At 48.3% G+C, this 16,186-nt stretch overlaps 1 protein-coding gene across 2 annotated transcripts in view; it reads left to right on the forward strand.

Moving 5' to 3' along the window:
* Window positions 1-16,186, forward strand: part of MEGF6 (multiple EGF like domains 6) — a 433,964-nt gene that overhangs the window by 282,902 nt on the left and 134,876 nt on the right. For both annotated transcript variants that reach the window (XM_088452600.1, XM_088452601.1), the window contains exon 5: window positions 6,112-6,234. In XM_088452600.1, coding sequence (XP_088308726.1) covers window positions 6,112-6,234 — 123 coding nt within the window. The remainder of the gene's footprint in view (window positions 1-6,111; window positions 6,235-16,186) is intronic.

The following is a 16,186-nucleotide window of genomic DNA, read 5'->3' on the forward strand; positions in this document are numbered from 1 at the left end:
GGAGGGTGTGGGGGGGGGTATGATGTGAATTAGGGGTGGAGCAGGGGCATGATCACATCATTGGGCCCCGTCCCTGCTACAAAGTGCCACCCAACTTTAGGGAGCCTACTGGCTGTTACTAGAGAGTAGAGAAGTATGACCTGATGTGTTGGACAGCCAGACCATGTGCTCTATGGGCTCAAGTCAGTTAGGTGCGAGTTGGGTCCTGCGAGCCGTTCTCACTGCAAACTTGCACTGTGAATTACATTTGCAATATAATTCCAGACTCTCATTGATTTTCCAGAGCAAATTCGCATTTTTTTTGTTCAGGTGAAAAGGTATCTTTATTTTAAGGTTAAAATGCCCGGACACAGTGCAGAACCTCTGGTTACACCCCTCCAAATCATGCACCTAGAGGGGTTTAAATAGCATAGTTTGGCCAATAAAGTTGTTTTTCAGGAGAATTTCTCTAAAAAGCTCAATAATGGGTAAATGATGTGGGACAGGTATGTGGAGGTGTAATGATGGGGGACAGGTATATTCAGGTGTAATGAAGGGGGACAGGTATGTGGAGGAGTAAATGATGTGGGACAGGTATGCGGAGGTGTAAATGATGTGTGACAGGTCTGTGGAGGTGTAAATGATGTGGGACAGGTATGTGGAGGTGTAAATGATGTGGGACAGGTATGTGGAGGTGTAAATGATGTGGGACAGGTATGTAGAGATGTAAATGATGTGGGACAGGTATGTAAAAATGTAAATTATGTAGGGCAGGTATGTGGAGGTGTAAATGATGTGGGACAGGTATGTGGAGATGTAAACGATGTGGGACAGGTATGTGGAGGTGTTAATGATGGGGGACAGGTATGTGGAGGTGTATGTGGGACAGGTATGTGGAGGTGTAAATGAAGTGGGACAGGTATGTGGAGGTGTTAATGATGTGGGATAGGTATGTGGAGGTGTACATGATGTGGGGCAGGTATATGGAGGTGTAAATGATGTGGGACAGGTCTGTGGAGGTGTAAATGATCTGGTACAGGGATGTGGAGGTGTAAATGATGTGGAATAGGTCTGTGGTGGTGTAAATGATGTGGGACAGGTATGGGGAGGTGTAAATTATGTGGGATAGGTATGTGGAGGTGTAAATGATGTGGGATAGGTATATGGAGGTGTAAATGATGTGCGACAGGTATGTGGAGGTGTAAACGATGTGGGACAGGCAAGGGGAGGTGTAAATGATGTGGGACAGGTATGTGGAGATGTAATGATTTGGGACAGGTCTGTGGAGGTGTAAATGATGTAGGACAGGTATGTGGAGGTGTAAATGATGTGGGACAGGTATGTGTAGGTGTAAATTATGTGGGATATATATGTGGAGGTGTAAATGATGTGTGACAGGTATGTGGAGGTGTAAATGATGTGTGACAGGTATGTGGAGGTGTTAATGATGTGGGATAGGTATGTGGAGGTGTAACTGATGTGGGACAGGTATGTGGAGGTGTACATGATGGGGACAGGTATGTGGAGGTGTAAATGATGTGGCACAGGTATGTGGAGGTGTACATGATGGGGGACAGGTATGTGGAGGTGTAATGATGGGGGACAGGTATGTGGAGATGTAATGATTTGGGACAGGTCTGTGGAGGTGTAAATTATGTAGGACAGGTATGTGGAGGTGTAAATGATGTGGGACAGGTATGTGTAGGTGTAAATTATGTGGGATATATATGTGGAGGTGTAAATGATGTGTGACAGGTATGTGGAGGTGTAAATGATGTGGGATATATGTGGAGGTGTAAATTATGTGGGACAGGTATGTGGAGGTGTAAATTATGTGGGACAGGTATGTTGAGGTGTAAATGATGTGGGATAGGTATGTGGAGGTGTAAATGATGTGGGACAGGTAGGTGGAGGTGTAAATTATGTGGGACAGGTACATGGAGGTGTAAATGATGTAGGACAGGTATATGGAGGTGTAAATGATGTGGGATAGGTATGTGGAGGTGTAAATGATGTGGGACAGGTCTATGGAGGTGTAAATGATGTGGGACAGGTATGGGGAGGTGTAATAATGTGGGACAGGTATGGGGAGGTTTAATAATGTGGGACAGGTACGTGGAGGTGTTAATGATGTGGGACAGGTATGGGGAGGTGTATATGATGTGGGACAGGTATGGGGAGGTGTATATGATGTGGGACAGGTATGGGGAGGTGTAAATGATGTGTGACAGGTATGTGGAGGTGTAAATGATGTGGGACAGGTATGTGGAGGTGTAAATGATGTGGGACAGGTCTGTGGAGGTGTAAATTAAGTGGGATATATATGTGGAGGTGTTGTATTGATGGGAGAGGGGTTTTAGAACTTGCAGATAAGTGGTAAAAGTCTTTGGGCCTGATTCAGAGCCGTTCGCTATTTGCGGTCGTTCGTTCAAAAACAAGGGGTGGCTATTCAAATGATCCGTTCGCAAATTGCAGTCTGTTCACACCTCTAAGTCTGAACGAGCGAGCAAAACATACGCTCGTTTATTTGTTAAAAACGCCCCCTGGCCGCTCGCACCATACGTCATGTCCGCTATTTATTAGATTAATCGAGTACATCGACCAGCGTATGAACTGCTCGCTATTCTTGTGGTTGGTTTTTGCTACCACAATTTTGCGAACAGTTCTGGCTTAAAAAAAACCCAGTGACGTGGTCAATGACGCTGCTGTTTTAAATATGCACACCCATAAAACGCCCGTTTTGACCTTTAAGCACGCCTGCGTTCTGATTTCCACTCCCCGTTTTCAAGCACCTTCCCCTGTTACCACCCACATACGCCTCATCCTGTCACTCAAATTATCAGGCATTCGCTATTTTGCGAGCACATGAATTTCGGCCGCACTGACTGGTTCGCGCATACGTATAACGATCCGTACGCATGCGCAGATGTGCGAACATCGCTCGGAACGAGCGTACTGCCGCTAGCGAGTGGCTCTGAATGAGGGCCTATGGGCCTGATTCAGAGCCGTTCGCTATTTGCGGTCGTTCGTTCAAAAACAAGGGGTGGCTATTCAAATGATCCGTTCGCAAATTGCAGTCTGTTCACACCTCTAAGTCTGAACGAGCGAGCAAAACATACGCTCGTTTATTTGTTAAAAACGCCCCCTGGCCGCTCGCACCATACGTCATGTCCGTATTTATTAGATTAATCGAGTACATCGACCAGCGTATGAACTGCTCGCTATTCTTGTGGTTGGTTTTTGCTACCACAATTTTGCGAACAGTTCTGGCTTAAAAAAAACCCAGTGACGTGGTCAATGACGCTGCTGTTTTAAATATGCATACCCATAAAACGCCCGTTTTGACCTTTAAGCACGCCTGCGTTCTGATTTCCACTCCCCGTTTTCAAGCACCTTCCCCTGTTACCACCCACATACGCCTCATCCTGTCACTCAAATTATCAGGCATTCGCTATTTTGCGAGCACATGAATTTCGGCCGCACTGACTGGTTCGCGCATGCGTATAACGATCCGTACGCATGCGCAGATGTGCGAACATCGCTCGGAACGAGCGTACTGCCGCTAGCGAGTGGCTCTGAATGAGGGCCTTTATTCCAACTTTATACAAAGTTATATAAAACACTGAAAAACTACTGTACAGACATTTTTCTGTAACCCAAAATGCTGGAAAGTCTGTAATTTGATGAATAGCTCTTGCTTGCTGTCATTTTTCAACCAGTAATAAAAAGTGCAAAAATCAGTCATTTAACACCTTAAAATATCAGTACTTTCCTTATGTCACTATTAGCCTTCTATATGGTCCTGCTATCTCAGGGCCTGATTCAGTAAGGAACACAGGGCCTGATTCAGAGCCGAACGCTCTGACCAGAGCGCTCGCTCTGAATCAGTGCCCTCCTCCATGAAAATGGAGCGGCCTCCTGGCCGCTCGCATAGCTGTGGGTGACCACCCACAGCATATGCGAGCGTCCATGATGATGGTCGCGCTGGGCAAGACCATCGCGACCATCGGGCTTGCGACGGAGACCCTGTGGTAGGGTCTCGCTGCCGCAAGCCCTGGAGTGATTTTGGCTCTATCAGAGCCAAAATCACTCCCACTGACATCACTACTGATGTCAGTGGGGCTGGCTTCAGACGGTAGGCGTTCCCATGGGAACGCCTCCGTCTGGCAGGCACGCCCACCAAAGGGGGCGTGCTGTCAATCAACATCGACAGCACGCCCCCTTTGGTGCGAGACCTGGAGCGATGGAGAGCCCGTCGCTCGCCAGGTCTCGCGCAGGCGCATGACGGAGCTCCCTCCATTGTTCACATGTGCAGTGCGGGAACATCGACCCGCTTGCGAGTGTCCTGCGCTCGCGAGCGGGTCTAAATGACCCCCACAGTTGCTTATACACACGCAATCAGTCGATTGTTGCGTACTGCGTATGCATTGCAATGCACATGCACGAACTACTCACTGCGATCCGTACAGCGAGCGCAGAGGATACGCAGACCCATGGCAGAGTGATTGACAGGAAGTGCCGTTTGTGGGCGGTGACCGGGGGGGTGGTCGGACAAACGCAGGCGTGCCAGTGCGTTAGGATGGTGTTGCAGGTGCGTGCATAAATTATCCATTGCGATACCAGACGCCACCTGAGGCCTCATAACGTGCGCTGAGGTAAGCAATTCCTGAGTAAGGTCAGAGCTTCATTAACTGTCTAATGTTACCAATTGTGTCGCTATGTTGGCCAAGTATACGGATGTGAGTAAGGGGAAGTGGGCGTCCTGATGTCAGGCTGCGATCGCAATGTGAATGCAAACATTTACATATCACCCGCTGATATTAGCAACTGCGTTGCATGCGTATAAGCAGAATAGCGATCCTTAGTGATTCAGGCTCTGTGCTGCAACTGTATTGTGGTCCGGGATCCTGTACACGCTTTTTAATGCACTTCCCTCAGGTCGCATATTGTAAAAAAAAAGTCGGACAGCCTCATCGCAACTACCGCAAATTGTCATTTCTAATTGAATCTCGCATTTTTCGTGTGCGCGCATTCACGAGATGTATGAGAGTTTCATGAAACAAACTCTCGTTCTCAAACTGGCTCCTGATTGAATTGACCCCTGTGTCTCCCTGTGCACCGCATGTAGGACAATACACAGAAGGGGTGAGTGTGCCAATAATGGAGGAGTTAAGGGGCCCGAACATCAACAATCCATCAGGCCAGTTCTGTGTTTTGCAGATGATTGTGTAAAAATAAATCGGCAATTATGGGGATCACCGATTCCAACTCAAACATGATTGGAACCGATGAATTCGGATTTCCAGCATGTTGGATTTCACCAATTATCAGGAAATTGGTGTATGGGCTGCATTAACCTTGTATTATGATAAATCTGGTTCAGGATACCTTTGTGTTCCATCTATTTTATTATTGCTGTATAGCATATCGGCTGCTGACTGCTTGCAAGTTACTCATGGATGGTCCATCAGTATGGGCCATCAGCCACTTATGCCACTGCTAACATACAGTAACCATACCCCAATACAAAGAATTGTGTACAGTAGTCGCGATGTAATCATGTGATCGGCGGCCGCAAGGCTGCCGGTCACAATCCCGACAGTTGAACGCCGGCTAGGTAGTTGTGATAGGTGTCGAAATACTGATGCCTATCATAATCCCAATGCCGTAACGCCGAGGACGACATCTCGAAGGAAGGTAAGTCCGGGGCACGCTTAGCGTTGGCTGCGAGGGGGAGGGCTAGGATTAGGGAGTCTAGTGGGGTTAGGTTTGGGGGGGGGATTAGGGTTAGGCACCCCCAGTGTGAGGTTAGGCACCCCCTCCGGGAGGGTTAGGTTTAGGGAGCTGTAAGGGGGGTTAGGGTTAGGCACCACTAAGGGATGGTTAGGATTAGGGGGAGGGACAGGGGAGGTTAGGGTACTTTATCTGCCTCTGTCGGGCAGCCGCTGTCGGGATTTCAATCCCATTCCCAGTTGGCATATACTATACTTTTATGGTCCTCTTAGTACTGTGTGATATTTACTCTGTTTTTGTGCCCCATCCATTTTTTTTTATGTTACTCTTTGTATATACATGCATGTCACATTTTTACATACAGTTCCCTGACCACGTGATTACTGATTTGTATTTCAGATGTTAACGAATGTGAGAACGGCAATGGAGGCTGTGAGGTACAGTGCTGTAATACCATCGGCAGCTTCTACTGTAAGTGCCCCGAAGGCCGTAACCTGAAGGAGGATGGGAAGACCTGTCAAGGTGAGGACAGCAGCTGGGGCACTACAGGGGGGTTTCCTCATTAAATCTACTACCCCAGAGTCCATGTTTTAAGGAAATCTATGCCTGAGTGCAGATGGTTAAATCAAATTGAATGAGTATTAATTAAGTCACCTGAGCAGGCTGAGCTCAAACATGACTATCCTTAAAAACCGGACTGTAATGGTGGTGTTTGAGAACCTCTGTATTCACCAATAGATATGACAAACCCATCGATTAGCCATTCCTCTAATTTGGATGCAGTCTGCCATATTCGGCAAGATGTGATTCATGATGATCATAGAAAAATCTTACATTTGGCCGAACTGATTTATACATTTGTTATCCCACCAGTGGTCAATGGCTTGATTAAACCGCTGCAGTTATGTTACTGTAGGAGACAATATACCCAACCAAATACCCTACCAGTATGTTTTTGCGGTTTGGGAGGAAACCAGAGCACCTGGAGGAAACGCAGGCATACATGGGGAGAACATACAAACTCCACACCGATAATTGGTCAGGAATTAAACTCATGCCCTCAGTGCTGTGAGGCAGGGATGCTAACCATTACACCCACCATGCTACCTTTTTAATGGTAACTGTGACATGGCAGATTTCTGGAGATCAATAGGAAATGTATAACCCTCGTGTACACAGAATGAGCAAATCTTTTTGTGAGTGAAGTGAAATATGCAAAAATATCTGTAAACGAAACTAGGGAGCTCTGAATATATTCTAGGATATAAACTCTCATGATCCCACAGGGGCTTGGCTTAACATATTTCTATTCCATCTACTCCTATGATCGAAAAGGTAAAACTTGGTTGTAACGGCAAGTGCACCTCCGGCAATGATGGCTAATCGGCAATGAGGTGCACACTCAGAAGCAGTCGTATCACAAGATGCAGGGATGTGCAAGTGGTGCCATCACCGAGGTCTCTGGGGGCGGCACAGTGGCTGCCCCGCGGCACCTTCCTTTGGCTTGTGGGGTGCCTGGATGGCAGACCGCAGCCAGTAGACCTACTGTAAAGACAGTGGAGGCTCCAGCATGCACCCTGCAACCTGTAGAGCTGCCCGGAGCGTCCTAAGGATGCCCCAGGCAGTGTTCTACTTCCTAGTGCTGGCGTCCCCTACGCGTGAAGTCATGATGTCACAGGTTCGGCACTTAGGGGCCCATTTATTAAAGTGTATTTGAGGTAAAATCCCCCAAAACACCCGTTTTCCGGGGTTTACCTCAAATACTAAGTATCCCCCGTATGTATGAAGGGGGGACCACAGCAGGTATCTCCGATACCTGCTGTGATCCCTCCATTGCCGCTGGCAGCTGCCTCCCCCATAGGTGTCTGTGGGGCATGCGATGCTGCCAAATTTACCAATATCCGGAATGTGATGCATTCCCGATATTGGCCCCCGCAGCTAACGCCATCTGAAGATGACGTTAGCCGCTGTAGCTTATAGGCTACACCTCGCACTATTAGCTGGCGGAGGGATCCGCCGGAGCCCTCCCCGGCTATGGCAGATGTGCCTGTGCAGTCCACGGGACTACGCATGTGCACCACCCCCTGCACTGGCCGGCAGCTCTCCGGAGACATCGCAGGGAGGGGCTCCTTTTGTCCCGGCATGTCCCGGATAATACATCCGGCCGATAGGATCGCTTTTTTGCAATATGATCGTGGGCGTTACTGGCATGTCCTGATCGCATTGCAAAAGCGATTATTGATAAATGGTCCCCATGGCGGCTTAGAGCCCTGGCTAGATATGTACATCTCTGCATATTAGGGAATATACTGTAAGCATGGTTTCCTTGCACGTTTCTTTTGTGCAGAGTTCTCACAACTTACTTCTAGGCCCTCAGACTTGGCTCATGTCCCTTTATGGATTTCAGAGCGTCAAGCTTACTGCATAGAGCTCAGGAGCTGTCTTCTTAATTTAATGACCATAACTACTTCCAAATTACACTACGTGACCAAGCGGCTTAACGTTCCCGATCTTATCTCGTCAATAAGACAGGAAGAACGTTGCATGCGAATGTTTTATCTCTTTGTCATTACATGTAATACAGACAAAGTCCAATGTAAATAGTTGGGACATTTTTTTTGCAGGGGAATTACATCCTATTATGTCTCCGATTAAACATGTTGAGACAGTCCACTGGGCTGACTGTGCCGTCATTAGCCCATTCCTGTCATTTCTGCCACTAAGGTAAACTATCCAGGATATTTCTGTGCTGAACCCGTACAGATCGCATTCCTCACATTGCTTGGGATGTCTTTATGCTAGAACCAGACATGGGACAAATTTATGAATTTAAAGAGAAACTATGAACAAGTTAGAACTGTGGAGAATGCGATGATTTCATAAATCTGTCAGCAATATCCTTAGTATTCTAAACTAACACAGACCGGGTTCTGCAGGAGGATGTACTAAAGGATATTGCTTGGTGTTAGTCAAAAGATTTACTGTATTGAACTTCAGCTATTTGTGTTGGAATAATAGAGAGAGGGGTGTTTTGCTCTGCACAATGACATTTCGGAAGCTGTTCAAAAATTCCAATGTAAAGGATATTTACTGTATCGTAGCTATGTGCCGGCTCTAAAAGCATAACCCGAATTCTGAGTTTCCTGGAATTGTAAGACACAAGAAACAGAAATCTTCCAAGAGTCAAAGCTACAGAAGAAGTGTTATAATTGTAAGCCCCCTGCTCAGACCCATCATTTTAATTAAAAAAAATCTGTATTCAAGGTCTGTTTCATAGATCGATGTTCTCGCAAATGGCCGATGTTCTCGCAAATAGCCGATGTTCATTTCTACTGCTCATGCGTCGGAGTGGCGCTGTGCATGTGCCGCGATGGCTTACAATGTCGGTCGCAGAGAAGATTTATTTGCAAAGTGATGGACACTCAGAGACCTATTATGGACGGTAACGGGGGGCTCAAACGCAGGTCACTGTTTTGGGGGCGTGTCACAGCCCTCGACTGCGATTGCTTACACAGTTGTTCCATCGGCCAATCTCTGCGCAATCATAGGGTTACTCAGAAGTCTGATGATCGGCCGATGTACGTCCGAAGGTGAAATCCCTGTATGCAGGTTTGCGTCTCAAGTCAATACACATTCCAGCAGCTGCGACATTTGAATGTTTTCTCGCAGCCGCTGCCTATGGGAGGGATCACAGCAGCGATTGCATTTGCGTCCCTCTCTGAATCAGGACCTCAGTGCAAGCTCTTACTAACGGGTTGTGTATTCAGAAAATGCGTATATCTGTATTTGGGGAATCCCTGCTGTGTTGGTTGATCCCTACTTCTTTGGCTTCCTATAGAAGTGATGGCTTTTGTGGCATCACAGTTTTGGATAAGAATTGTGACCTGGGTTTGTAGCCATTGATTACATTTATTGGAGTTGTGCTAATGAGCCCTCAGTGGGAACAGCCCTACAATGCGTTACTTTTCATGCACTGATTCCACACCAGGCAATAACCAGCTCAAATGATTTTTAAAGCCTAAGCTGAAGTTTATTGGTTCAGCCAACTCTGTCCCATTGCTATAGGGATGAATGTTCTGTACTGTTGCAGAGCTAACAGCGCTACTCTACCTTACATTACTCTGGATCAAAGGGGGTGTATGAGACTGTGCAGAAGCTTGATTGGCTTGTTGTCGTCTCAGAAGCAGAAATGATCCATGCACTCATGGCAAGTTTTAAAGGAAAATAACTGACAGGCTTGCTTTGCTATTTTAACTTTTTTTTTGCCCATATTAGATGGCCTTTAACACTTATGATGTGGCAATTGCTTTTTGGAATTGTATTTGTATCTAGCCTTATGTTGCTGTCAAAAAGGCAATTAAGGAAGAAAAAAAAAAGCAACATGTTTAGTATAAGTTTCAGAAAAGGTATGTATTAATCAGTAAATTAAAGTTGTCACCATTTTGGAAACCTCCATCAAATATAGTTTGGGTAAATTAGCTAAGTTTTAAAAGGGAAAAGTTTTAAAAAGGAAAATTGGATGTGTTCCCTATAGAAACCAATCAGATTATAGTTAACATTTAGAGAGACGCCGAGACTAGAGGCGGTGTGTTCCACAGGATACCTTGGGGTATTTGCGATGGCGGCAGACATCGGGCACCTCATAGTTAAAGTATTCAGCCTCCCTGGATGTACTGGGGTCCCTCTCCTATACTCCGTCCCTGAGCCAAGGCATCTCAGTAATGTAACAAGCCATAGGCTGGAGGAGGAGAAGAAAGAGAGAGAAGAAAGTTCTGGAACACACAAGAATCACATTCTCACCAGAAGGAGACGGATAAACCGGTGACCAGAGCAAAGTCCATCTGCAGTACAGGTGCAACAGGGCGGGAGTCTTGAGGAACCCTATGGACTTCGTAGAAATAGAGATAACTAGGGTAAGTTCTTACCATATCTCATATTTTCTATTTCAGGGTCCATAGGGTATCCACAGGATACCTTGGGGATGTCCCAAAGCAGTATCCTTTAAGGGTGGGGAAGCTCCTGTGCTGAAAGGAGAATCTGCCGTCCGAAGGAAGCATCCTAAGAGGCGAAGGTATCGAATCCCTTAACAGAGGATGGAACAGGAAGGCCTTCCTGAATGTAAGCCTCAGAAATTGCCATGCGAATTCATCCTGCCAACCCTTCTTACGGAAGCCATAGAGGACAAACAAGGAGTCCGACTTCCTAAAAGAATTGTATACGGTCAACATAAATCCTTAGAGCACGTACCACATCCAAGGAGGCCTCACCAGCCGAGAGGTCTGGAGAATTGAAGGGCGGCACAATGATTTCATCATTAATGTGAAAACAAGATACCAACTTAGGTAGGAAACCAGGGCGAGTGCGAAGCACCACCCTGTCCCTATGAAAAATTAGAAAGGGAGGTCGAAATGAGAGAGCCCCCAATTCCGAGATCCCTGGACCTTAAGTGGGCTGTCTCAACAGCCACGCTGTCAAAGACAGACGACTCAGGTCTGGGTAACGCATGGACCCTGAGACAACAGGTCCGGACGTTGAGGCAACAGCATCGGAGTGTCTACGGATAGACTCCGAAGATCTGGAGCTATCAACAGGAGCGTGCCACCTTCTTGCTTGAATATTCTAACCACTCGAGGAAGAAGGGAGAATGGAGGGAAGAGGTACGCAAACTGGAAGGTCCAACGGACCGACAGAGCCTCCACCAGAAGAGCGTCCGTGTCTCTTGTTCTTGACTGGTACACAGGCAGCTTGTTGTTATGTCGAGAGGCCATGAGGTCTATCTCTGGAAGGCCCCACTTGTCCACCAGGAGTTGAAACACCTCCTGGTGAAGAGACCATTCTCCTGGATGCACGTCTTGATGGCTGAGAAAGCCTGCTTCCCAGTTCAGGACTCCCGGGTGTGAACACTGCCGAGATGGCAGGGAGAGTGCCCTCTGCCCAAGTCAGGATGCAGGACACCTCTGTCAGAGCCGCCTGACTTCGGGTTCCTCCTTGGCAGTTTATGTAAGCCACCGTGGTGGCATTGTCTGATTGTACCTGCACAGGTTTTCCCTTTTGCCCTTCTGCTCCACGTGAGGTTTCTGTCCTCCCTGAGCTTGCCTTAGGACACCTGCATTATGGTTTGACAGGTGTACCACGAGAACATGTTTTGCTTGCTGGAGAGCTTTGAATACCGCCTGAAGTTCCAAGATGTTTATTGGAAGTGCAGATTCTGCTGGAGTCCACCTGCCCTGGAACAAGAGTGGACCCGTCACTGCTCCCCAGCCAAGGAGACTGGCGTCCGTTGTCAGAAGGACCCAGCTTGCCACCCAAAAGTGATGTCCCTTGTTCAGGTGAGTTGTCTGCAGCCACCAGGCCAGAGACAGACGTACCTCCAGAGAAAGCACCATGGTCTGTGTCTTTATCCGATGGGGCAACCCATTCCTTCTGGAGAGGATCAATTTCTGCTGAGGTCTGGAGTGAAATTGGGCATATTCCACCATGTCGAACATTGACACCATGGAGCCCAGTAACCTCATCGCCGAGTGAACAGACACCCGGTGGCTCTGAAGGCAACTGCGTACGTTTGCCTGTAATGCAGAGATCTTATTCTCCGTCACATAGATCCTCTGTTGTTGAGAGTCCAACAGGGCCCCAAGATGGAGCATCCTCTGTGAGGGAACCAGGGTGGATATCTTCCAGTTTATCAACCAGCCGTGATTCTGCAACACAGATATTGTCAGCTGCAGATGGTGCTGGAGGATCTCTGGAGACCCTGCTAACAACAGAAAGTCATCAAGGTAAGGCAACAAGCGGACCCCTGCATCCGCAGGTGGGCTGCCATGACTGCCATGACTTTGGTAAAGACTCGAGGCGCTGTGGCCAGACCAAAGGGCAGTGCCTGGAACTGAAAATGTTGGTCAAGCACTGCAAACCTGAGGAACTGCTGGTGTGTTAAGATAATAGGGACATGCAGGTAGGCATCCTGAATGTCCAACGACACCATGAAATCCCCAGGCTCCATTGCCAGAATAAGGGAATGCAGGGTCTCCATCCTGAACTGAGGAACTTGTTGAGGGATTTGAGGTTGAGGATGGGTCGGTAAGACCCATTGGGCTTCTGCACCAGAAAGAGATTGGAATAGAAACCCGTGCCCCTCTGGGATAATGGAACAGGCACTATAACTCCAGCCTGGAGCATAGAGTGCAACACCTTTTGGAGTTCCAGGGCCATGTCCTGATCTGCCGGAAGGCCTGTGGTGAAAAACCGTCTGGGAGGCCTTCGCTGGAAGCAGTGGGCATACCCCCGAGAGACCGCCTCGTGTACCCAAGAGTCCTTGGTAGTCAGGTACCAGCACTGGGTGAACTAAAGCAGGTGGCCTCTCACTCTGGGGTCCCCCAAGGGGAGGCTCGTCCCGTCAGGTTGAAGGCTTATCGTCCAACTTGGGAGTAGAACGTCTTGTACTTCAAGCCTGCTTCTTTGGCTTGGCAGATTTCCTGTTATCCGTCTGACTGGGAAAGGACTGGATTTTGGACTTACCCTGGGCCCTATAAGGCCGAAAGGATGAAGTACCAGATCCTGATGGGACTGTAGCAGATGGCAAACACATAGATTTAGCTGCTGCCAGTGTGGCCACAATTTGTCCAGGTCAGGACCAAACAGGACCTGTCCATTAAAGGGCAAGTATTCCAATCCCTTCTTGGAATCTGTGTCCGCTTTCCAAGAGTGCAACCACAGGGAGCAGCGAGCCGCTACTGCTGCCAAGGAGATTCTGGAAGTGAGGAGACCTATATCTAAGGCTGCCTCATTGATGTACGTGGCTGAGTCTCTGAGATTGCCCACTAACTCCACCTGTTCAGGGGAAGAGTCAGTGTCCAGAGACGCTTCCAAGGTATCCGCCCACCGCTCCATGGCTCTGGCCACCCAGCACACAGCCATAGCTGGTCTGGAAGCCCCTACAGCAAAGGAATAAATGGATTTTAGGCATATTTCCACCTTGCGATCCGTAACATCCTTTAAAGGAGGACATGGAGGGCATGGGCAATGTAGCACTCCTCACTAGGCATGTGACATGAGAATCTACCTGTGGAGGTGTTTCCCATTTTGAAAAATGATTATCCGCAAATGGGTATGCAAAGGCCAAGCGTTTTTGTGGCTGGAACTGCTTACCTGGATTTTTCCACACCTCCTCTAAATGATCCACTAACTGACCAGATAGAGGAAATACAGTGGCATCTCCCTTAACATTGTTATTTAGATTTGGCGTATAAGGCCGGCTATATAGACTTTAGATTTAGACTCCGCCTCCTTTGCACGAAGGGGCTCTTGATCTGAAAAGTCAATAATTTCACCATCATCAGACGTCATGTCATCAGCATCATTTGAGCCGTCTGAGACAATAAAGGCCGCTTAGCAGGCCGCAATGGTGACTCCCCCTGTAAAACGTCTGTCAGGTTCTGTACTGGAGTGGACGATGAATTCACCCAAACAGGCTCCTGCGAGACCTGGGGGGGCGAAACTGGGAGACCCTGAGGTATCATCAACTGTCTGGGGAACCCCTGCATGGGTGATGAGACTACCATCTGCTGCGATAACCATCTGGGGAAACGCAGGGAGCACCGCCAACTGGCCCACAAGGGTTGTAAGTGCCTTAGCAAAACAAGCCCAGGGCGGTTCCTGCACAGGCGCAGTGACAGCAATCTGGCGTGATATAAGATAACATGCCCTGCATAAACCCTCAGCGTTCCCATCTCCCTCCGCTAACAGTACATTACATGTGGTACATTTTAGCTGAAGAGGATATTCACGTTCACTCCCAGACATGATGAGTGTAAACGGAGCGTATGTGACTCCCCACACAGACAAACACTTTGTATACTGTGAGGCAATGAACACCCTGCAATACCGCACCGCAAGGGCTTTAGCAGAGGAAGAGCAGGGATAGTAAAATGGCTGACAGTCAGAAGTGAAAGTACAGTCAGACAGCGCTAGCATATAGTCACATACAATGCAGAAATAAATAACCTGCACTACAAGCACTGTGATCAACTACACAGACCAGAGCCTGGTAGGAAACAGCGCTGCACACTCTGACCTTATCGTAGGAGAGGTATGCGGGGAGACCCGGACCGTGATGCCACCTGTATCAAACTACAACAGCATTTGCACACTTCCTAGAAAATGGTCACCGAGGAGCTGAGTGGAGGCGTGCCCGGGGGAGGAGCGCTGACGCAGAACACCAAACCGCTGTGGAAAGGCACTGTGCAGCGGGGGAGGCGCCGGATGTGAGACATGAAAGGCGCGCTCCCGTGGCATGCTATTAACCCCTGAGATGCTGGAGCATAGCCACACTGCTACAGCCAGCTGTCCCTGGTGGTCTAGTGGAAAGCGCAGGATCAGTACCTGGCTCCACGCGTAGCCTGTCCCCAGGGAGCCCCCTGCCTGAGGACCAAACGACTGTGAATCGGCGGGAACCCTCTGCGGGACCCCACCACTTACCTGACCCCTTGAATCTGGGGATATTCCGGGGTCACCTGCCGGCTGCGACCCCAGACACCCACCAGCATCCCCGGATCAGTGCCGGCGTTCTGGTCCGGCGGGGTGGAGGAGCGACAGCATAGACGTCAGTACTGACTGTCTATGCTGTACAACTCATCTTGTGCAGCAAAGCTGCTTGAAAATAAACTTCAGGGGCTGTAACAGCCCCCCTCTGAATAAGGTGATCCGACTCCGAGCCAGGCACCTACAAAACTGATTTGCCTTGGCTCGGGGGCGGGGGTATAGGAGAGGGACCCCAGTGCATCCTGGGAGGCTGAAAATATTAACTCCAAGGTATCCTGTGGATACCCTATGGACCCTGAAGTAGAAATGGGGCGTAGCCACGCCTCCTGGATTTTTGCACACCCCCAATACCCAGTTGCATACCTCCCAACCATTCTCGAATTCAGCGGGACAGTCCCGTCTATCAGGCACTGTTCTGCAGTCTCCCGCGGGCAGTCGGGAGTTTGGGAGACACTGGCATGTGCGCGATGTCCAGTCAAAGCATTGAGGAGACTGGGGGCAGCATATTATTTGCTGGAGTGCTGGGCTCTCCCCCAGCATAACAGGACAAAGTGTCATACTTCAGGAGGCGTGGCCTAGCTGTAACAAGACCACGCCCCCTTTCTGACTTTAGGAACCAAGATATTGGGAGGTATGCGGCCGATCTCTCAACAGCCCTGACAACCTATCTAGTACAGTTTAGGAAATGATTGGTAGAAGCTGATTGGTACTATGGGCAACACCCTCACTTCTCCTTTTAAATTTTAATCCCCAAATATTTAATATATTTATTCATGCAGCTTTCGTTTTATTTTCCCAGCCGGACAATTATAAAACAAATATAGAAAACAATAGGGAGACCTATATCAATCCTAAACTGGTGACTTTGTTCAGTTTTGCCTGGTAATAATAACAGCAAGGAGCAAATAATAAATTATTTTATGATGGCGTGATATTA

The sequence above is a fragment of the Taudactylus pleione genome, unplaced genomic scaffold (assembly GCF_031769625.1).
Source record: "Taudactylus pleione unplaced genomic scaffold, aTauple2 ptg000554l, whole genome shotgun sequence".
NCBI classification, from domain to species: Eukaryota; Metazoa; Chordata; class Amphibia; order Anura; family Myobatrachidae; genus Taudactylus; species Taudactylus pleione.